Source organism: Falco rusticolus, chromosome 6 (genome assembly GCF_015220075.1).
Source record: "Falco rusticolus isolate bFalRus1 chromosome 6, bFalRus1.pri, whole genome shotgun sequence".
NCBI classification, from domain to species: Eukaryota; Metazoa; Chordata; class Aves; order Falconiformes; family Falconidae; genus Falco; species Falco rusticolus.
Window position 1 is genome coordinate 90,774,673 of NC_051192.1, and position 23,553 is coordinate 90,798,225.

At 39.4% G+C, this 23,553-nt stretch overlaps 2 protein-coding genes and 1 long non-coding RNA gene across 5 annotated transcripts in view; 1 reads left to right on the plus strand and 2 right to left on the minus strand.

Annotated features, from left to right (window-relative positions):
• Nucleotides 1–16: 16 nt before the first annotated feature.
• On the minus strand, nt 17–6,966 carry COQ3 (coenzyme Q3, methyltransferase). Of its 2 annotated transcripts, none has more exons than XM_037390851.1 (7): nt 6,838–6,966; nt 5,698–5,809; nt 5,184–5,336; nt 4,933–5,032; nt 3,060–3,302; nt 1,743–1,902; nt 17–303 (listed from the first exon to the last, which is right to left on the minus strand). In XM_037390851.1, exons 1-7 carry the CDS (start codon nt 6,926–6,928, stop codon nt 107–109), a joined length of 1,056 nt encoding a protein of 351 aa, XP_037246748.1. In that variant the 5' UTR covers nt 6,929–6,966; the 3' UTR covers nt 17–106. The 2 variants fall into 2 exon arrangements, with proteins under 2 accessions (XP_037246748.1, XP_037246749.1); XM_037390852.1 differs by lacking the exon at nt 6,838–6,966 and adding an exon at nt 5,945–6,216.
• LOC119149550 lies at nt 6,181–11,120 on the plus strand. The gene is made up of 2 exons (XR_005104744.1): nt 6,181–6,268; nt 7,458–11,120. It is a non-coding gene; the product is annotated as an uncharacterized LOC119149550 (long non-coding RNA).
• Nucleotides 11,121–11,365: 245 nt separating this feature from the next.
• Nucleotides 11,366–23,553, minus strand: part of PNISR (PNN interacting serine and arginine rich protein) — a 28,465-nt gene continuing 16,277 nt past the window's right edge. The window contains exons 4-12 of one of the 2 annotated variants that reach the window (XM_037390837.1): nt 22,136–22,359; nt 20,290–20,476; nt 19,831–20,018; nt 19,074–19,211; nt 17,926–18,025; nt 17,161–17,214; nt 15,696–15,866; nt 11,962–13,060; nt 11,366–11,714 (exon numbers count right to left, since the gene is read on the minus strand). In XM_037390837.1, the coding sequence (XP_037246734.1) occupies nt 11,684–11,714; nt 11,962–13,060; nt 15,696–15,866; nt 17,161–17,214; nt 17,926–18,025; nt 19,074–19,211; nt 19,831–20,018; nt 20,290–20,476; nt 22,136–22,359 (2,192 nt within the window). In that variant the 3' untranslated portion in view covers nt 11,366–11,683. Of the gene's footprint in view, nt 11,715–11,961; nt 13,064–15,695; nt 15,867–17,160; nt 17,215–17,925; nt 18,026–19,073; nt 19,212–19,830; nt 20,019–20,289; nt 20,477–22,135; nt 22,360–23,553 lie in introns of both variants that reach the window. The other variant, XM_037390836.1, reaches the window with a different exon arrangement.

Below are 23,553 nucleotides of genomic sequence, written 5' to 3' on the forward strand. Positions count from 1 at the left end.
AATGCAAACAGCAAGCTTGTTGTTACAAAAGCTTTTATTATGTCCATCTGGGTAAAACCTTCTTTTCTGTTCCTGGAGACAGTCCATCACCACACATCGCCGACAGTCACAGGGCAGTGCCAGCTGTGGCTGAGCGCTGTTCACTTCCCATCTCTGACAGGGCATCTGTTGGGCTCGACTGTCCCTGAGCCCCAGACTTCACAGCGTGCAATGCATAGTTAACACTCCTGCTTTCCATCCAGCTCCACGACCCTGAGAGGGGATTATACAACATCCCATTCACAGTCTTGACTGAAAAGCCATCTATAAAAGAAAGAAGCCATAAAGCAACCAATGTTCTTAAATATTGTAAGTCACCGCAACATCAAACCCTTTAGAACAGCAGGTCTGAAACACACTTCTTCCTCGGAGCTGCGGAGCAGTGCTTCACAAGCCAGCCTTTGTCAGACACCACAAGCAGTGGCAACAGGCATCACCGGTGACAGTGGGTCCTGCTAATGGCAGCAGCAATAGCTCTGTGCCAGGCCACATACTGTTAATGCTAAATGGTGAGCCACTGCAAAGTGGTATGCTAGAAACTCCAACCTCACAACATCACACTTGGGTGACTGGTAACATTTTCTGTCAGTGCAGACATTCTTCAGATTGACATCACACGCTTCAAAACCAGAATCTGAGCATATCTTTGGAAGGATTCTGCAGATTCCCCTTAGGAATGGAAAAATATAAGAAAGAGGCAGAAGAATGCCATCAAGGACTCAGTGCAAGTAAAGAGTGATTGAGCATTCCCTGCTGAGCAGCTCTCAGTTCACTGCATGGCTCTGCTGTGTCCCAGCAGGATAGGTGACAAGGCAGAAAACAAACACCCTATCAAAACAAATCACTGCACTGCACCTGCTTCTTCTTTTGAAGGAGGAACAGAAAGAACCACCAGCATGTGAACCGGTATTAGTCATGTTCCTTACGGCATCACTGCAAAGTGTTAGGAAAAGACCTTGCCAAGAGAACAGCTCAACTCATACTTCAGCTTCTTTACAGTGAACTAAAGCAAAGTGAAATATTCAGTGAGAGGGTTTTAAAACATCTGCATGGAAGGAGGACAATGGACAGAACTCTTCCTAGCTTACGAAATTCCTAGCTCAGGATTGCTTTTAAAAGCAATCAACCAGGGCAATTTAATTATTTCTTCAAATCAGTATCATATGGTTTCTCAAGAATTAATGAATTTGTGGCTTCACATTTTTTAAAGAAATCTTTTAGTAACATAGTATGAATAAACAACATGAAGCAGCAACCAAAAATAAAAACATCTTGTCCCAAGGGAAAGATGACAAACAATGCAGTCTCAGAAGTGCAACTCTGGAGCGCCAATATATTTATTTTCTCAAACCTGACCTACTGTGTATGAACCTCATTCAGAGCATACATTCTGTCACCGAACAGGATGAAAAACCTTGGAATTTTCATTTAGGCTGTCAAATGGAGGGCAGCTGTAACAGTGATTTTGTCTGAATCATCTCTGCATTCTTTGGGCTCCACTTAATTTATTGTATGCAAAATCTAGTAAGCAGCAGTGTCTTTAAGCCAGAAATTATATTCGTAATATATGATGGGTAACTCACACAGAAAAAGCTGTGTGTTGTTGCTAGAACTCACCCCACCTAGCTTATCCCCTCGCCATTTCTACAGGGACCATTTGCATAACTCTGCATTCCCACCATCTGGCCTGGCCTGGAACTTACTCAATTCCAGGAGATGCTCCAGCTCTTCAGGAGGAACAAACTTCTCCCATTCATGTGTTCCTTCTGGTACAATGCCCATTATTTTTTCTGCAACCACAATTCCCAGGACATAGGACAACTGTGTTTTACTGATTGTAGTAATGAATAAAGAACCTTCGGGCTAATTAAAAGATCAAAATGTTCAGTTAGAAGAATATTTAATTTTTTAAAAAAACTGTAAATTTAATCACACTAAAACACATCATTTGCCTATCTACAAGTCCACATGTTGCAAGAATAAGAACTAATTTCATCCCAGGATAGGTATTTACAACTATACCATTTAAACACAATAAAGAATATAATGTTCTAACAGTATGACTCAGTAGTCCTCAAAAAGACAACATAATCAAGGTCCTGGGCAGTCTGAAAATCATTTCCTTGCCCAAAAAACATCTAACAAAAGTAATTTATAATGTAACATTGCCCAGAAAATGGGTAAATAAAAGGTACTAAGGTGTATCTGTTGTAAAAAGAAACACTTTTTTAATTAAAACCAAAGTAAAATGTGCAATACTGCCTAATTTTTTGAGACTGCTGAATGCCATGCTTGTTTTAGTGATTATGGGTTCGAAAAACAAGGCCAGAAATGAATTCTAAGTACTTAAGAGCCCGTTTGGTAGAAATAAAGGATAATTTCTATGGCCCCAGCAGGCTGTAAATTAGTTAAGCATTCCATTCAAATAATCTATATTCCTTCTAATGAGCAGAAAGATAAATCAAGAGATTAATGGAAAGCTGCTGCTTGTATACTGGGCCTACCATCCTTCTTTACAAATGAAGTAATATCAAGAGGAATAAACAATGCTTTATGATCTCCAAGCATAACTATGACCCTTTAAAAGGAATCCAGGAGCACATCTGATGTGATGCTAGAGCTGCAACAGAACCTTGCGAGACAATAACATCATTACAGTCAGCTTCAATGCAGTCTGAGCCACAGCTGTCCAGCAGCAGCAGCACTGCCATGTTTTCTCTCACCTGGGTGAATCAGACAACCAGATTTCCTAAGGTCTTGATGCAAAGCAACATTGCAATGCTAGGTAATGCCATTCTAAGGCAGGGTTGGGGAAATAAACTTCCTCTAACTTTAGTTATTGAAGTTGGGAAGATGTACTTGCATCATGGAAGAGAATGGAAGGCACCACCAAAGCATGGTTCAGACTTCAAGGTGGAGAAATGAATGCAGATGTAGGTGTTTTCACATTGCTTCAAATGAAAGCCTTAATAATAAAAGAGAATAAATATTCCCAATAATGACAGCAAAAGCTCTCTTACCTTTAGCATCTGAGAGCAACACTTGATAAACATTTCAAGGTCAGCCACATGCTCCACTACTTCAGAAGCTACAATTACATCAAAGGTTTCCATAGACTCTTCCACAATCTCCTCCAGCGAACTGAACTTGTACTGTATTCTCTTGGCCAGGACCGGATCAAATGACTTGTGCTGCTCTGCTGTTCTAATGTTGTCCTCCAGAGGATCAATTCCGGTAACTGAAGCTCCCAGTCTACCTAAAGGCTAATAATACAGAGTATAATTTATTCTCTGCATGAAAACAATTTACTTAAAGGCATCTGCAACTTTGCAATGTTATACACATGATGCAGAAAACATCCATTGGAGAATAAGACAAACAGTAAATTATGAGCTCTGATCCAGCAGGTTTTTTTAAAATGTTTATTAAAGCAAGGAAAACCTTCGATTTAGAGGAGTTGGTGTTAATTTGCTTAGAAAATCAAATACTGGAATATACACATTTAAATTATCTTTTAGAACAAATTGTTCTGAATCTATTTTGTTATATCAAATAAAGATTTCCTCCATTATTACCCTCCAATAGAGGAAAAACAAAGGGGGAAAAACAACACAGCACTCAAAGGGGGGTGAAACAACGCCATATTTAATTACTGTCATTACTTTCTTCAACATCCACCTGTAATGGTAAATCCTCATATCTTTTTAATGGTTACTTAATATATTATTATCTCTGGGACTTTCACACTACTGAGAACTAAACACTGATGTTTTCTAGGATAGCATCAGGCTTGGCTGTCACTCAGGTTTCTCCAGTGTCTTCTTACTCATAGGTTAACACCTCACCCATCACCTCTTTTGAAACTGAAACAGGCTGCAGAACATGACCACATGTATGTTATTCCAACCTGAAATTCACCAGTTGTTCAGCCTGAGAAGGTGACACAGCACACCAGGTTTGTGTCAGCCTTGTCAGAGAGTGGGCTCTCACAAGGCTACAGGATCTTGCCCAGAATAAAAGACCACACACACAGAAGAACACAGGGAGAGATTCAGGTCCTTTTGTAACACCTAGTTTCAGGTGCTGATGAAGTTCCCAGGGTAACTCAGCCAGATCTGTAATCCTAAATTCACAAACCATCCCTGGTCTACCGATAGGATTGAGCACTGCTCAGAGCCTGTGTGGGCAAAGGGTTCCACCACAAGCAGTTACTTCTCAGTCTCAAGTTTGTGCACACTCCTCAGGATGCAGCTGTAACATCAGCCCCTGTACCTGGAAAAATCTCTCCTGACAGGGGGGAGGCATGTCTCAGGTGTTTGACATTATTCCATGCTTCTCCTAGTGGTCAAAGAAAAGGCAAGAATTTGCCCCATCCCCAATATAAAAAATTAAGATAAGCAATTCAAAGAAATTAACAAGTTTATAATAGAAAATAGGTTTTTTGGTAACAAGGACTGGCATGATTAAAGCATTTGTGCCTAGTCTCAGAAGTAAAAAAAAAAAAAAAAAAAAAAGAAAAGAAAAAAAGAAAGTGGTGTCATACCATGACTACCCAGAGGAATACTTGAAGGGAATACTTGAAGACTTTTCCATTGTTCTTCCCCTCTCCATTTCTTTACAATGTTCGAAATCTTATTTTTCTGATGAACCTCAGAATTTTAGTATTTCTCATTACCAGCTCCCTCCTTTTCTGTAAACCACCACCGCTACGCTAACAAAATATTCTAGGGCGTTTTCAGAATGCACTGCACTCCAAAACATTCAGCAACTAATGTATCACAGAAGAGAAAAGCTCCTACTTGGAGGATTAGAAATGAAGCAGTGTAATAGTAAAGCAATTCAAATACTTTGCATGCTTTCTAACAAGAGATACTAGAGCACACTGTTTCTTACCTCACTTAGCAGTCCACCACCACAGCCAACATCAAGAATCTTTACTCCAGAAAGTGGGCTTCCCAGATCATAATTACTACTAGTGTTCAACAGAGTATCTCTGAGAGAAAAGGGATGTGATTAAGGGCAAACACACAAGGTGGTTTATAGATGCAGTATCTTAAGTACTGGTAACTGCTTTTCTTTTACAATGTTTTCTGAGGTTATGCAGAAATAGTACATATAAAAAATGCCCGTCTTCAAAACCATACCTAATAAATGGCACTCTGATATCATTCATAGAATGAAGAGCTGAATATTCTCCTTCTTCATCCCACCACTTATGTGCGAGGTGCTGGAATTTTTTCATTTCCTTTGAATCCACTGATGAGTGTGAAGTGCAGAAAAGTCTCTTCACAGTGAGCCTAAAAAATGAAACCTGAATGTCATGAAATACCACTATTTCATGTCATCTGAAATACGGGAAAAACAAATTCTGCATCAGAAAATGAAAAAAAGGATAAAACTCATGTTCCTTTAGAGACTTCAGTTATACTTGATTAGTAACAAAGATTTTACACAGTTTGTGCAATGTATCTTCCAAAACAGATGGCCACATACTTCTAATTCTGCAGTAAGTAATTAACAAAAATAAACCACATCAAACATTTAAATTTTTGTGAAACTTAAAAATTACTTCATGTGACACTGCCACAAAGTAAAATTAAACTGTTACAGAAAATGATAGTCCTTGTCATGCAGGATTATTTTAGATACAATACTTACATGCTGCTTTTCATTTCAGGCAGAGTACTACTGGATTTCAGCTGTATTTCACAGCAGTAGTCCTGAAGGGTACCTCTGAGGCCTGTCTGAATAGACAGAGCAGCATGGTCACCTGCATAAATAAAAAGAAAGGCAACCAAATAGAAAACATCACCTTTATGAAAAACCCAGTTTCATAATGCCACTCTATAGACACTAATTGATGGTTAGTGACACTAACCATCCAAATCCTTATGCATTTATTCACTATCGTACTTAAGGAGTGCACGGGGAGTAAATAAAAGAGCATGTGCTAGTTCACCACTCCAGTGCTTTGCAGATTACATATGATGACATTTTTCAGAGCCTGAATGAAAAAGAACTTCTTGTGCAGTTGAAATGTTTCAGTTAGCAAGAATTTCACCGCAATGCTGACTCTGACCACAAGTTGCTCACAGGCGCGCGCACACACACACAGACACACGCGTGCGGTCATCGACACGGCTCCGATTCCTGCTCCATTGCATATCGAAATAAGAAACACAGAGCTGCACGCTCGCTGTGCGTGGTATGAGCCGGTGAGGAGACGCAAGTAAGGAAACCTGACGGCCGGTGCGCAGACAGCCCACGGGCAGCGCCTGGCAGTGCCCCCGCCGCCGCTCTGCCAACGCGCGGCTCGGCCCATGTGTGTGCCTGGGCCGCGGCGACCGACGGCCGGATCTGCAGACACCTCTGGGCCGAGGGCTGCAAGGGGAGCGCGGGGGGAGTGCGTCCCAGGGAGAGCCCTGCCCGGTGGGTGGGAGTCCCCCGGGCCGCCCTGAGGCTGGTTCGGCATCGCCGGCCGGCGGGCGCAACCGCAGGAGCAGAGCGCCGCCGGGCAGGCCGCTCCCGCCAGCGCTGCCGCACGGCCGCTGGGCCGGGGCGCAGGCCGCGGCCGGGACGCCGAGCCCAGGCCGGCCGGCGAGGCCGGGGGACGCCGCCAGAAGCAGCCGTCAGGTCGGAGCCGGTGGGAGGCTGGCTGGGGCCCTGCTGCGAGGGGGCCTGTAAAGCGACGCCCCGTTAGGCCGCCTCAGCCGCGGAGCCGAGGCGGGCCGGCCAGGCCCCGCCGCCCAGGGGCACGGCGCCGCGCCGAGGCCCTCCCACCCGCGCCTGCCTGCTCACCGCCCGCAACCCCCGGCGGCACGGCCGCTGCCCGCGTGCGCCCGAGGGCACGGGTGAAGGCGCGGGCCGCTCCGCCGCCGCCGCCCCACATCGCCGCGGCCGCTGCGCCCCGCTCGCCCCGCTCGCCCCGCCCCCTCCCGGCGCCGGGCGTGCGGCGGCCTCACGGTGCCGGCCGCCGCCGGGGGCCGCGCCGGGAAGGTTGGTTCCGCCCCGCGCCGCGGGCCGGCCTAGCCCGCAGCCCAACGCCGCCTTTTACAATATTTTCTAAAACCTATTCGTAGATACCTATAATTATTTTCTACTAACATTTAATGACTATTTATTTTATAAAATGTAAGGGAAGCCGAACAAAACGGTGCTCAGACGGTTGCAAGCGCTTATTCAAGCTTGTTTAAAAAAAATAATCCAGTTTAAGGTGCGGCACAAGCAAAATCCCCATCCGATTTACCCCTCCCTCCCCAGCAGGAACGCACCGCCGCAGCAGGCTGGGCACCCCGGGGCTGCCGGGCACCGGCAGCCCTGCCACTTGGCTGGTGCCCCTCGCTGTGGCCTCGACTGGGAGCTCTGCTGAAAACGAAGACAGCAATGTTATTTTAATTTATGCCCCTTTACACCTACAGGTGGACCTGATCCTTGCACATCTTGGAACAAGAAAACACTCCAGTAGCAGAGGCTTGCAGGGTGACGCCGTGATTGCCTGTCAGCTTTCACGCCGTTTTATTACCGAGCAGGGACTGGGCTGGCAGGGCAGGGCCCAAGCTGCGGGGCTTCTCGCTCCCGGAGAGGGGAGGCCCAGGAGGGAAGCGGCACCCAACAGCTGGTGCTACACATCTGTGGCACAGACCAGAGCTCTTGGGGCCCCCAAGGTGGCCAGGCTGGAGCCAAACTCCCAAGTCCTTCCTCTTGGGAACCCATCCAAGCCGGTTTGCTGCTGCTGTGGCCTGTTGCAGAGGCCGCCGTGTCACAGTTTACAGGCAGAGGCCAGGCTGTGGCCCAGGAGGGACAAGGCTGCCGTCCCTGCTCCCTCGCCCAGGCACTGCTGCCCAGGGCCCTGAACCGAGGCTCAGCTGAAGGACCTGAACCCCTGTGCCCCAGCAAGCAGCTCCCAGTGGTTCAGAGCTGACACGGGGAGCTCTTCTCCCCCTCCTCTTTCCCCTTGGCAGGCTTCCACATTTTCAGATCCCCATGGTGAGCTACATGCTTAAATGGTAAAGAATTAACCCAGTTTTTAAAAAGAACCATCTTCCGGCACTTCATTGAGCTGCAGGTCTCCTGAGACAGTGCCATGAAAACCAAAGCTGGCTGGCTGGAAGCACTGTGCAGCAAGGCTGGGTGAGCCATGAAAGCAGCAGCCGGCACACACCCATGCCTTCTGGGCATGACTGCAGCAGCTGGCTTCCCTGCCCGGCCATGGAGATGCAGGTATCCACAGGCAAGAGCCGCAGCCTGCACAAAGACAGGAGCAAGAACATGCTCAAGGCAGTAGGAGGGTTGGAGTAGCATAACCAGTCACGGTTTGACTCACTCTTCTAACCGATGCCACTCGCTATTAACTGACCTTGCTTGATGCTACAACCCTCACTGCTTCAAAACTGCCCATTTACAAGTCTCCCGCAAATATAGTGTAATTCACCTAGTAGTTAAAAGTTTGGAAATTTTATTTTTTTAAATAAAAGCTAAATAAGGACTACTGAAAGGTCTCAAAGCTTGTCTCGGCAGCAATTAAATGTTCAGCAAACCTGTTTGTGTGTGTGCGCACCACTTCTCTGCTTACCTACTTTCCATCCAGTAAAGTTTATGTAGCAGACTTAGGAGTCATTAGTAACACCTCAGAGCTACTGAAAAAACAGCTCAAAGAAATCCTTTATGCTAAGACACATGGCCTCCTTAAGACACAAAACTAAGCCTTCCTTCAAAGTGTGCTTCTGTATATTACTTAGAAACATCATCTATTACTTTTCATTTATTTAGCAAAACAAATGCAAAATCTGGAGAAAGCAAGCCAATCCTTATATTGCCATCACTTTTATATTTGTGACTTAAAAATTTAGTGACAAATACATGCACACTGGCAAGTATTTTACTTAACAGGATAAGCTGGTTTTAAACTACAGGTGGCCATTTCGTTTTTCTATTACTGAACACAGGCTTTAGGAAAACAACAGTTAAAAGCAGCAGCCTAGACTCTAACCTCTCCCACAAGACAGGGCCTCAAAGACACAAGTAACAACAAATATTTAAAAAAAAAAGTTATTACGCCATATTTCATAAAGTGTGTAGCTGTTCAATCTTAAAGTTAGAATATTTTATTCAACCACTTTTTTTTGTCCTATCCATGGCTACAGCCAGCTCCTCTTTTTAGGCAGCGTTAACAGGTACCTTGGGGTACATATTCACAATGGTTTTGTTCTATTCATCTTCAAAACCATTTGCATGGAAACCATTTTTCACTTGATTCCACACCATCCCTTATTAATTAAAAGAATTTTTTCAAGAGAACTGCCTCTGAATGTCATGTTGCTGCATGACATTCAAAATTGCATGCCTTGCTCTCCTAGAGTGCACTGAAATATTTTTGCAGTTTATTGTAAAATGTAAAATACAGCAACAACCCAGTGTAGACTTTTCCAAGATGATACATTCCCATTTCCGTATATATTTGCACGTTCTAATTTAAGATTACTTCCAATGTATGGAATTAAGGACTGGATGTTACTTTAGCCTTTACCATTAAAAACATTCATAATTAGTTACTAAAACACAAGGAAGTCTAATGTATGTGAAGCTGACATGGTACCCATATATTTTTAATTATTGGTGTGCTGAATATACTGTTTAGTAAGATTTCTGAAACAGTTAAATACAGAGATCGTATGCTCGTTTTATTGGCATACAGTCACTACCCATGTAAGTGCATCTGTGTCAAAAAAATAATTTTCATATTTACAGGAAGTGACAGAATTCCAGGTGTTGGCAGAGTATATAAAGTTTTTCATACACAATCTTTTGTTATTATTAGAGAATATAAAATCTGAACTGAAAAATCAAATTAAATGCATCATGGAAACTGTATTCCTCAATAGCTTTTCTTAAACTTAGTTCTACTTTCTTTCCCTAAAAAGTCATCCCTCTAAGACAGCTGAACTCTTCTGCTACCTGTTTTTCAAAAAAATTCCTCACTTTACCAAGAGCCAATAGTGTACTGAGATTGGTTCAATACAGTTATTTATATCCATACACATGCAAGTTAAAGTTTATGTTGCAAATTATGCCTTATTTTGCTCACAGGTATGACTACTTACTCTGGGTAAGGACTTACCTGGTGAGGCAGTTATGCTATTTATAACTGATTAACTAATTAGTTATCTGTAACACTGCTTTCATAAACATGCATGTATTCACCAGCCATTAGCTTGCTTAATAAACATGGAGTTTAAAATGTGATTCTTTGCATGGAAGCAGTTTATCCCTGCATCTAATTTATGAAAAAAAAAAGTAAAATTACACTGGCAAAAATGCTGTATATATGAATTCTAATTTTAGTTAAATGGATTAATCTGTTCATGAAGACATTCTTTGCAAGTTGCCTGTACGTTTTTTTCTTAGAAGATACAGCCATCAAACAGATCTTACTTTGATGTTAAGCCTTTTATCTTTTTCACAACTGGTATCATACCAGACCTTCTAGGCACAGATCTCCAATCTTTGCCTGAATTAATGTTCTTCTGTAATAGTCACTGGCCTAGGGGTGTATACTGCTCTTTTGTTGTTGTTTTTTAACTAATACTATTTCACACTCATGTTACTAACAGCAGTAGTTCATTTCCGGAAGAAGGAGGTAATCAGTGACCTCTTCCACTTTATGGTGATAGTAACAACAAAAATTTTGTTACATCACTGTCTAACAGTGTATTAGCTTTACAGGAATCACAATTCTCATAACACTAACAAAAACCCCAGCTTTTATGTTTACTACACATTTAATGCATGTGCCAAAATGTAAAGTTAATCTATTGTCAGTTTTCATGTGTGTACTGAGTGCCATCTGTAAGTATATTCCATAAAAACATCTAAAATATTGAGTCTTGTTCCTGTAATATACCTGAACATCCAGAAAGTTCTCTCTTAAAACTGGGTGAGGAATATAGTTCCAGAGCTTAACACTGTCACACAAGATCAGTTAGTTGCACATATTCCTAATGGGGTTCAGTCTGTTTAAGTATAGCTTGTATTACAGTGACCCATATTTTACACACACAGCATATATTACTTGCTAGTCCAAATAAAAAAATATTAAAAATCTATTACATATATCTAAAGAAAAAGTAAGGTGTCTTTGCTTTGTTCTTCCACACACCCCCCTCACTTCATCTCATCATGTTCACGGATTACATATATTGACAAGTGTTTTACGTTAAAATCTTTTTCAAGTACTTTTAAAAATTTGCTATACCAAAAAAAGCTGCCTTTTTCTTTTTTTTTTTAAAAAGTACTTTCTACAATTTAACACAAAATTCAGGTGCAAGAATTTTAAACAAAAAAAATGAACTAAAGAGCTTTATTGACATCACAGTACATTCAATAGTAATTTTAAGAACATTACAGCTGAAAGAGAATGGCCTGTTTTATATTCTTAATAAGCACTACCGTTCTTGAAAAAATGTAATACAAAGAAACCCTATTAGGTATTTAATTCTGAGCAGCATTTGGAAAAAATACACCTATTTACAGATTAAAAAAAGGATTCTGGTTTCACCTACATAGCCACAATGTGCCTCTATAATGAGACAAGCCTTTTATAACTCATGGAATTTTTAAATGTCATAGCACTGGTGCCATAAATTCCTCAGCGTTTACGACGAAGAGGAGTCATTGATCTGAAAAATAAAGGAAAAGGGAGGAAAAAGTTAATGGGGAAAAAAGAGAAGACCCCCAAACCCACACACACTTTAGGCTTAGTAATTAATAGTTTTTAAAGATTTTTCCAAAGTTACTTTTGCCTAAGACAAAAAAATTAATAAATACCATACTTTATTAAAAAAAATCATATGTCGTACACATGAAGATGAATATCAAAAAATAATAAAAAAAAAAGTCAGACAAAATACTTAAAAAGTATACTACCTTGATCGTGACTTAGACTTGTGTTTGCGGCTTGCCTTCTTACCAGACCTTTGAGATTTCTCCATGGAGCATGACCGAATATGCTTCGATTTCTTAGCCTTCTTTTCTTTACTGCTTCCTGGTGATTCAGAACTACTCCTTGCACTAGATTCGGAGCCTGACCGTTTTTTGCTATCTTTGGTAGTAATTTTTTTGCTTTCTTGTCTGGAATCCTGTCTTATTATTTTCACACATATGGAATCACTGCGAGAGAAAGTTCTTTCGCTGTCTCTTTTTCTCTTTAATCTACTGTCGTCATGATTGCCAGCCTTACTTTCTTTTTCCTCTTTTTTGGGCTTCTCTTTTCTTTTTTCCTGATCTCTCTCCCTTTCTCTGTTTTTTTTTCTGTCTTTATCTATACCTCCGCCCTGCTCCTTCTTCCTTTCTTGATCTTTACCCTCACTTTTATGTTTGTGCCTATTTCCAGTAGGGCTTCTACGTTGGTCTTCAGTTTTACGCCTATCCCTGCTTCTGCTGCGGCTTGCACGGTTAGCTCGCCTGTCTCTTGAACGGCTACTACTTCTACGTCTATCCCAGCTTCTCTCTCTCGAAGGACTCCGGTTTCTTCGCCTCTCCCCTCTTTCAGCACTGTGATTTCTACTAGATCGTCTCCTTTCCCTCATTTTCTCCCTGCTCCTACTCCTCTCTCTCCTATTTCTGTGGGAGTAACTCCTGCTTCTACTGCGCCTAACTTTATGTGAAGGCGTCCTACTGCGACTGTGTCTCTTCTTCCTTTTAGGAGAGGAAGAACGCGAAGAGCTGCGACTACTACATGAGCTAGTGCTATAGGATGAACTAGATACAGTGCTGCTGCTGCTACTGCTTCTGCTATTGCTGCTAGTGCTACCACTGCTAGAGCTTCTTGACCCACTCCTTCCTAGCCTCTCTTTACCCTCTTTTTTGAGTTCTGCATCAAGTATAATTGCATTTGGAGATCTTTTCTTTTCATGACCTGTATCTGCTTCAATTTCTTTTGTCTCCTGTGATGCTGAGTTACTGTTTTGTTCTTTGTTGATAAATTCATTCATCTCTTTTGAAACTTTTTCATTTTGTAGCTTTTCTTCTAGGAAAAAAAAAGTATACAAAAGGAAAACGCAATTAATTTGGAGTAATATGCCAACAATTTCCATCTTGTTACTTTTGGCAAAACCAAATTTTCAAGTACCTTTTGTAATACTTGTAATTAATACATGGCCTGCCATCATAACAACCACCTACCAAACAACTTGTTTTTTTCTTTTTTTATAATTCTAGAAAATTTGTCCTCCAGGTTTAGAAAAAGTATACAGCCCAGACACTTTTAGAAGTCCTTGATGTTATTTCATCTTTCAGTGGTTTAAGACAAATTTCTCAAATATCCTGGAGCACCAGAATACCGGAATTCATCTACACACATACTTTTTTCCTCCTGCACCCTTTCCACACACCTAATTCTCCCCTTCTCCTTCCTACAACACTCCTTTAGCAGTACCTACGCTTCCTGCCTGCCTTCCAGCCCTGTTCATCCAGGTCTGAGTAATCGCTGGCTGGTCTGAAGAAGTTGTATTTCCCACCCTCAGAATAATGTTGACTGACTCTGTATGTTTTGTAGGCCTCATTACCCAAAAATTCTTAAGAGTAGTACCTTCTGCTGTAGTGACACATTTGGTTTTTGTAAGGAAATACTGGGTTTATGGCATTTTTCAAAGATAACTTAGATTAGTCCTAAATGCTAAACAGCACAAGCAATTCACATTTTTCCTTCTTCTTAACAGGTTTTATAGCAAACTAATTCCAAGCAAGTGAGGAGTAGTATAAAAAAAGAGACTCATAGATAGTTCTTTGCTTAACACTCAGCTCAGAAGTTAAGACCACAGCATTTAATAGAGATAGCTGGTGAAGCTCTTAACAAAACAAAAAGTCGATGTCAGTTGAGAGTATATGTAAGCTTGGTAGTCAGCAAATACTACAAACATGGTAAGAAGACAACAGAAGACATAAAATACATTTCTTTAAAGTAACATAGTGAGTATCAGGCCAAGATTTTCATACAGCAAAATAAAGCACCAGAGTATTTTCCAGAGGTTACCAAATTTCTTAAAGTTCTACTTATTTCTATTCAACCTAGGATCCTTTGCATCATTGGCCAAATTCATCTCCCCTTCCCATTTTAAATTGAACCCAGAAAAACTAACTGACATACAATATTTTTAGTCAAAAAATGGCCTTTTGATGTGGGTCATCAGTTTCTGAATTAACTTAGGGAATAAAACTGCATCCAGAAATACACAGTGATCCAAATGGCAACTGATGGTCAAATCTAACCCAGAAAATCGTTCCATCTGGTCCCTAAGTTATTAGGTAATACAGGCAGAAGCCAGTGTATGTTAGAAGATGCTGTATTGTATATTAGTAATTTTCTGCCTTTCCTAAACACTACTGCAAATGAGACCCCACATTTAGTATTCTTTGGTATTTTGCATGTATAGAATCAGCTTCTTTACTCCAGATTTGTATTTCTGTAAATAGCCCCATGGAGATGTCCCCAGATGGACATCTGGCTTCTTGCACTAGGAAGACAGAGATCACAGGCCACCATTTAGTCACTCCCCATACGGCCATCCTTGTATGTATAAATCTTAAAATACTCAGGAGTATTAGGGGAACCAAAAGTTTAGCTAGTTCAGCCTTTTGTTAAGGGATCCATATGTCTTATTTCTAAGCTTTTGAAATAAAAAGGAGGAAATCATCCTTTTAATCAATCCATCTTAAAATAAGAAAATAGTATGCTATTGTAATAGTACTTCCTTTCTCCTCCAGCTTATGAACTTAGATCCCAACTTCTCACCATTGTATTCATCTGTTGATCTAGACTGCCCTTCAGCAGTGCAAGGTGACTTGACTGTGATACCCTTTTGACCTATATTACTGCTACAAAAGGACAAGCCTTACCTGGTATGAAGATGCAGAAGTAAATCACAGATTTATTTTTGGTTTTTTAAAATCAAGCCTGCCACCTTCTCAGAGGCTAAGTGTGAACTGACTGTGTTCAGTAATCTTTTCCCAGTGTTAGATATAAAAACCCAGTTATGAAGATGCAGCGTATGGAAACAAACCTAAACTAAAACTGAGAACAGTGAGTTCAAAGAAACTGCAGCCTCTCACTGCACATTCTGAAAGGTGCACTGCTCAAGATTATGTAACAGAAAAGCAAGTTTTTCAGATGATATGAAATAATACTTAAATACTTAAATATGAAATATACTTAAAAGTATACAACTCCAAGGAATCAGGTTTATATAAACGGCAGTCTGGTGCAGAAAGGTGACATCCCTCAGTCACAGCTGAGATACTAGTAATTTATAAAAAATTATTACACACAAACATGCATTTTTATAAAGCAATACTATTATTTATACAGTACAATATCTACAGCATATAGATATGTATGTGCCATGTCTGCTTTTTTAACACTGAAATAGAACAGTTTATGGAAAACGCTACAGGGATTTTGTTCTTATTAGGAAAAAAAGCAAACCCCATTTTGATCAAGTAGCTCAAACATCTTTTTTTGTTAAAACTTTTAATTAAAAGTACATTATTTCTCAATTTGGCTTCATATTTTGTGGCTTAAAATGCATTTTCTCTCCCACCAATTTACATATACTAAGTAGTAAACTCCATATACAGCAGCACAGTAAGAAGATATGATTTACCTTCTAGCTGTTTTTCTAGTAGTAGTTGCTGTTCTCTCTCTTTTCTCCAAAATGCTTCCTGTTTTTGCCTGATTCTGTGTCGTAATTCCTCATCATCAGTATCAGATGATTCAGAGCCTCTGTCACTCCTCTCATCTTCACTGTCTCCTGATCCATAACCACCCAGTCCACCTGCGTGCATAAAGTCCAGTCTATCACGAGGAAAGATTAAGCTTTGTTCTTAATATTTCTGTAGGGCAAAGAGGAGAGTAACATTGCCCTTCCTTCACTTCCTCTTCTCTGAAGAAGTCACTTAATTCTGGTAATTGCCAATGTTGTTTGGATGGTGTGATCAAGGCCCCCCATATCTGCAATGACACTCACTGTCTGGTTCTATTCCTTCTGGAACAGGTCGTCTATTTTCGGCAAGCAACCATTGTGATCACAGTACTTTTTCCATTGTATGGAAGGGCCAAAAAGCTCCCTGTGGAGATCGTTAACAGTGCCTGCCTCTGTATCAGCAACGGACAGAAAATTCCTGGGACCTTTCCCAGAAGACATCTCTGAATTGACTTCAGCCGCTTCCGTAGTCCAAGGCTACAGAACTTCTGAATGCCATATCAGTTTTTCTATATTGATTTAGAAAACACTGCACTTTGACAGGTACGGAGATGTAACAGAAATGGGCTTTCTTCTCCCCTAGAAATATCAATAACTACTGGACTGATAAGAAAGATAAAGTCAATTTAAACACCTGACATGGAGATATTTTACTTTCTTTCAGTCTGCGATTCTTAGGATCTTTATTGAGTTAGTTTTAAAACATGTCAATACTTGTGATGATAACGTTCCATTTAATCCATTGGAATTCCACGTAACAAACATGTAACTGATCACTGACTACTGTATTATGCTTTAGATGATAAAAAGCATATTGGGAAAAATCTTTTGCTGTTGTGTCTCAAACTGGAATTTCAACCTTTTTCCTGTGTTCTTTCTGGTAATATATGATATGAGAGCCTCTGTGCTTATGTAGCTTTGCAATAAAATAATAATTCTAAACATTATACTTTTATTTATAGACTTCCATGTTACTCTTCTATCAACTTTCCCTTCTTGTTTGTATGGATCAAAATAGGAGAAAAATATAACACAGTACTCCTCTCTCTGAAGACTGTAGTATGCTTCTGAAACAGTCATGCTTTGAAAAGTAAATTTATCTAAAGTTTTTATGTATTTTCAAAATTAGGGCAAGACTGTCATACACTAACTCACGCTAACCAGTCCTTTACTCCAAAACCTATCCCACTTATATCAGTAGTATCACCTGTGGAACAAACAAAGGTGCTGATAATGATAAAGTTATTGGAAAGTGGCCCAAACTCCTGGGCAATTAAGATCTAGTTTCAAAATGCAATTTCTAGAAATGCAAGGCAAGAGTGAAACTCCCCCTTTAAGCCCTCTCAAAAATAAGGAACATACTTACCGAGTCCAGTGAGGGAAGCCAGTGCACTGGACTGTGCCAGCTGTTTTGCAGGAGCTTTGTATCACATCAACAACAGGAACAACATGTTAACACAAATAGCCACGATTTCATAGTCATGAGTCTATGGTATTGTTAAATCTACTACTATTGCTGTTCTTTGGAGGGAGAGAAGAAACATTAAAAACGCATCATCCATTTAAAACCACTTCTAGATTTTCTGACCACGAAGATTTAGAATTTAACTGCAAATTAATAGTGAACAGAAAAAAAACCTATATACTCATAAATCACTTTCCAAGTTACAGCATCTGCACATAATTTTCCAAGTTTCAGTAGTTACATATTTAGATTAACTCAGTTATGTTAAAAAAAAATCTGTTAAGTACGTACAATACATGTTAATAGTGAAAGCAAATAATTACTAATTGAGGACTCAAAGTTCATCTCTTTTCACTGCTGAATAGCTAAGAACTTGAGATAAAGATGACAGCATTAAGAAACAGCTACAACTCAAGAGCCATTGACACACAAGTACCGTTTTAACTAAAATGAATTGTATGAGAGAAATGGAACAACTGAAGTAACTCACAATACACTGCACAGGACAACAGTACATGATTACTGGATTTTAACTCTACCAAGCTGGATGCATTATATTGTAATTGTTCTTGGGGAATAACTATGGAGTTTAAATGTTCTAGAGACATGCAAATATAGAATATTCACAGAAGAAACAAAACAAAAACAAAAAAAGAACCCGCATACCTTTAGTTGCTTTACGGTGAACATCTTTGGCCACATAATAAATTTCTTCATTTGTGACATCTAAGAGAATCTCTGTCAGCAGCGTTTTTGTCAGCATCATCTGAAGAAAATTGTACATACAAGTAAAGGCCAAAACCTCTTTAATAAATGCTGCATTCAAATTACATCCATGGAGGTTCATTTCTTCTGATGGCTATGAAAGTGCTCTCCAGAACATTTTATTTAGTGACTTCTTTCAACAAACATGACTTCAAACAAACATTAAGTCTGAAACTGTTTAAATTTGACCTGATTTCAAAACTTTCAAGAGTTGATATTTTGACTGTGAACTGTAACCATGTGTATTACACACAGCTATACAGGACACTGATCCCAATGTCCAAGATGATGTAACAAATGAGTGTGTAAATCAGAAATGTACTTAGACTGATCCCATTTATTCTTTCAAAAAATAAAGAGCACATTTCTGTCTGGTATGCTGTCTCACTGACCCCAATCCTGCAAAAATAATCAGAAGTTACTTATATACGGTATTATAATTATGTATTTACTACAAAAATAGAAATGTTGGTAGCTAGTCCTCCAAGCTTCTCAGTCTGGCCATGTGCTTTATAAAAATATATTCACAGAACTTTTTAGAATTCAGGGTCTTCAATAACAAGGTTTCAGCTGTATAAGTAACATACAACTGTGATTTTAAAGTACAAGGTTTCTGCAGACACAGTGAAATTGTTGCTAGTCTTTAGGACTTAGGTTTCTAGCACTTGCTTGCAAGAAAAAACTTCTTAAATTCCCTTTCACAGGAACTGAGGTTGAAGCATAGATTTCAGATGGCTGCATTTAAGCATTGTAAGTTTTCAGAAATTTGACAAGTTAAGTAATGTAAAGATTACAGTCATTACAGTCTTTTACTATTGTGCTAAATATGAGTTATATAATCTGTATCCTTGTCTATATGAGAAAGACAGCATTATAAAGAGACATGCAACTCTAACTTTGCTTTACTGTATGATGTGTAATATACCTCTATTGACTGTATCAGGCAGAGGAGAAGTGTTTTACTTCACTATGTCCCAAAAATATGAGCAAATACTTAGAACCGAAAGAGAGAATACCAAAATACTTAGTGAGAACTACATTACTAATACCATTTGATACTCCTTTTCTTCTTCTGTCATTTCTGGTTCACTCTGCTCCTCTTGGGGAGCCGGGGATGGACTCCTACTGATTTTCCCAACACTTACAGCTTCTGTGTTTTCAGCATCTTCATCTTCCTCATCACTGTCCTACAAGAACAGCATCATACACTTCAGGAAACACTTACGTGTCAAGCTCATTAGATGTCAAGGTATTTATGGTAGTCAACTTCATTTACTTTGTACTGGAATCTGTAGTACAGTTACCATAAAACCCTTTCTTTTCTCCCCTCCTAATAAACATGCAGGTACCCCTCTACCCACACAAGAGAGGAAAATACATAGTTGTCAGTTCACTGCCAGACAGGTACTTAGAACTGCAAACAAATGAGATAACTGCTAAAGTGAAGACAGCACAAGGTTTCCTAATGGGCTCAATTTAGCAAATACATGCATCTGAATTTGTTCAGCTACTGATTTAGGATTCAAACCTTCAAAGATCATGCACATTCCCTAATTGCAGAAAAGAAAAAACCCCAATTTCATCACTGTTTCTTTGCTACCACAGATCAGATAATATACTTTTACCTCTCAGACATTAATTTCAAAACACCAAGTAAATATCAACAAAGCAGTAGCTTAACCTTACATTAAGCAACAGAAACAAAGAGATAACCAGGAACAAATAGCCTCTCTTTCGAAGAGACCAAAACAAGTTGATACCTTCACAGAAATACAAACCTGAGCAAAAGCAAACCCTTCTACTTACAAATTTACTTTTCTGAGGTAACCGTGGGCCATCCCCTTCTTCAGCCTCACTTTCCTTTTTTTCTTTTTTAGACATCTGTGAACGTTGCTGTTCCATCCTCTCTTTTTCCAATTTTTTCTGTTTTTCTCGTTCCATCTTTTCCAGGCCCTCACGAATCCAGGCAGGCAAAGTTCTACGCTTCACAGCATCTACATAAGCAAAGTTTATAGTTTTGTAAGAAGAAAAAACCTTCTCCAAAAAAGATTTAAAAAAAAACATAAAAAAGAAGCAAACACTCTACTCCAATCCAAATAAGCCATACATCTGATTGTGGGGAGAAAAACATTTATAATGGCTTTTCTTTCCCTTCTTTTTTACTTTATATATTAGAAGAAAACAATGAAAAAAATCTTCAAATTTTGCAATTATTTTTAAAACACAGTTTTTATGTTTTTTCATTAAGGAGTGGTTAACATGTACCAATCTGTGGAGGCTCCTGCTTCACAGGCATCGCAATAGGTGAACGCTGTCTGTCTCTGAATGAGGGTCTTTCCCTTCGATTTTGAGGAGGTGCAGGAGGTGCTGGTGGACCTGGTGGCCCTGGTGGTCCTGGCTGCCAATAAGGTGGATGAAATCCACCTTGAGGTGGACCAAAAGCAGCCCCATGCTGAAAGAGTAATGCAGTTTATTTTTCTTCACATGGTAACACTAAATACAGCATGTGCGCAAGTCGGTCTACAGAAATCCATGCAAGTAGGAATCCACAATTTCTAAGCTACTGAGATCTCTCAATTTTTTTTTCTGTGGTCCCCAAGAAACAATTTTCCTTAAATATTTAATGACTAAACTTAGATTTAAGCAGGGATACTAATGAAGCTGAAAGAGCTTCAGCCAATCTCCTTTCACATTGTGCTAAACATTAATTTCTATAATCATCACCTATCTCCAGCAGTTCCTTGCCAGCTTATCATCAGCGCATGCAGTTAAATGAACAGTATACAAAATGAAGGTTTAAAAGTCTAGCTATGTTATCAGTCTTTCCTTTTAACTGCAACATGAGGATAAAAATGAAAAGTTCAAGCTTTTATTAAAAAGTAATTTTGCACTGTGCACTTTCCAGTAATTACTCACAGATGTTATTAGTACTTTTACTAGTAAATAAACTATTAAATGCATAAATATGGAAGGTTATTACAGACTCTGGGTTCTGAGCAAGCTGTATGCAATCCAGAAGTCAGAAGTCTTGAGGCATACACGAGGGGTTTTTTGTTTTAATACTTGCTGCTCAGAAATACCTAATAAAACTATTTAAGAGTGTTTAGGAAGAAAGCTATGGCATCAAATACTTTTTTTTATATTCTATTGACTACTTAAGTCACTAGTGCTAACAGCACTCTTCCACTACAATTTCAGGTCAAGCATCCCTCTGTTATTCACTGCAAAACAAGTTTTCCGTAGCATTTAGAGAAATTAATTTTAAGAGTTGATCCCACAACAGTAAATAAAGTAATTATAAACTAGTGTATTTGAAAATTGGTTCACTTCCTAACAATACTGCTGATCAAGAGAATTTAATAACAGAGAAAACTAGGCCAGAACATAGAAGACATTTCTGCATGTCTTCCCTCAGGTTTGTTTATGAACAGGAGGTAGGTGTTTTAAAAGGTATAGTTTGTCATTTATATCAAGAGTTTTGAAAGAAAAATATTAAAAACAGGGGGAAGATCCCAAACTTTTTTGTGTTTAAAGATTTGTGCAATGCACCCTGCTATTATTAGTGCTAAAACCACCTACAGATTTATTATGCTATGCAATTTATATGCTAGAATGAAGAAAAAAAATTATGTGAATTTTTTAGAAATACCATTGTTTATTTGAAGAATCACAGTAGATAGATATGGAAAAGATCAATGGATCATCCAGTCTATCTCCCTGTAAACACAGGACTGTTCCCTATGGTACATTATCTAGTGTATTTAAGTATTATTTCTGAACTTCTTTTTTTCCTCCTTTTTTTTTTTATAAACACAAGACTACATAATGTTAAGTTATATACTGGAACACAGTGATCCATTTTAATATTGCAGACAACAGCCATTTCTAATTACTAGTATAGAAAAAAAAGCCCTTTAGCCTCAGAACAGAATTGAAAACTCTAAAGTCTCTTCCGTAAAGTATTTGGCAAAAATGTATCTTAGCAGATAACAGATTCTGTAGATGTTTGTAGAACTGAAGAATGAAAGTCGCCGCTAGATGATATTAGAGGAACACATCCACGGAAGGGACTCTGCGCGTCTACAATATTAAAGCAACAAATATGTTTCACCTGATAGTCAAACTGGTTCACTGGCCCCATTGCAAAGTTATCAGGAGGTCCCCCAAAGTTGTGATTGTTCTGGTTAAATATATGCCTGTTGTCAGGAGCAAATTCCCCACTGTCCTGACTGTTGCTGTCTTCAGATGGAGGAACGATTTCCATTTGACCTGGGGTTGGAGCCATCCACTGCTGATCTGGAGGTGGGTGAGGGGGTTGGTGAGGCATTCCCCATTCTGTTTAGGATTTAGAATACAATTCAATACCAAGTTAGTATGATTTACAGGAGCCACCAATCACTCAGTGTTCTTGTATTTATCACAAGGTTCCTCAAAACAACAAAGATGATAAAATTATGAAGAATCAATCTACAAATTGTATTATACTATCTCAATAATTTCTTCAACTAAATGAAGGAAATACAAATAGCTGTAGCTGACCTAAAATAGGGGGGGGATGGGACAGAACTGGACAGAAACAGACATGCTGTAAATTGTTTTTTATAAATGTCTAGTGATATTGAATCCGCCACAGCAGTTACAAATTGTGTAAACTGTTAAAGAACTGCTCCTACCTCTCAACTTTCAAGGTAATGAGCTATTTTATTCCTTTGCATAGTAGACTTAAAAGACCTACTATGGAAAGCAAATGGTTTTGTGAGCAGCACAACCACTGAAACTTGCTTTCCAAAATCTTCTGTCTTGAAAATGGATGATTTCCTGGATTCTTCAATATCCAGTAGAGGTCCTAGCATAAGCTACAGTCACAAGCCATCAAACATAAGTTACAATTGGCTATAAGGGTGAAAAGTGTTTAAGGAATTAATTAATAGCTGATGTAGCCATAAGCTTTGTCTTCATAGGAAATCAGTCTATTAATTATGTCTACTAAACAGGTATTTATAAACTGTGACAGAACTACCTTGTAACTCTCACCAGTAACAAAATTAATACCACTGAGGTTAATTCCTACCTTCCAACCAGTCCCTTAATGATTCTTTCAATTTTTCTGGTTTTTACTATCCTTCCCACCATCTGCATCATAATTGGATCCATTACTATAGCAACTAAAGAGGGTTAACATAGCTTTTGTGCTGCATTGTTGTGGGTTTTTTTTTCTCTATGTTCAAAGACTGTATCACTCATTTCGCTCTCACTGTCTTCCTCCTAGGTCATGTTTAGCTGATTAATCAAATTTTTTCCAAGAGTCAATGCTCTTAAAATATTCTAAAGTACAGAATCCTTTATCCTTTAAGTACAGCTTACAAGAGTTATTGTTTGTAATGGGTTAACATTTGACACTATTTAAAAGCCCCGTTTACTTCAAGTTAACTGACTTGAAAGCTTGCAAGTTGCATACAACAGATGCTGTTTTCACTTGTGGAACATGAATCCCTTCAAAATTAATTGTCTTCTAGTTACAGGCATGGT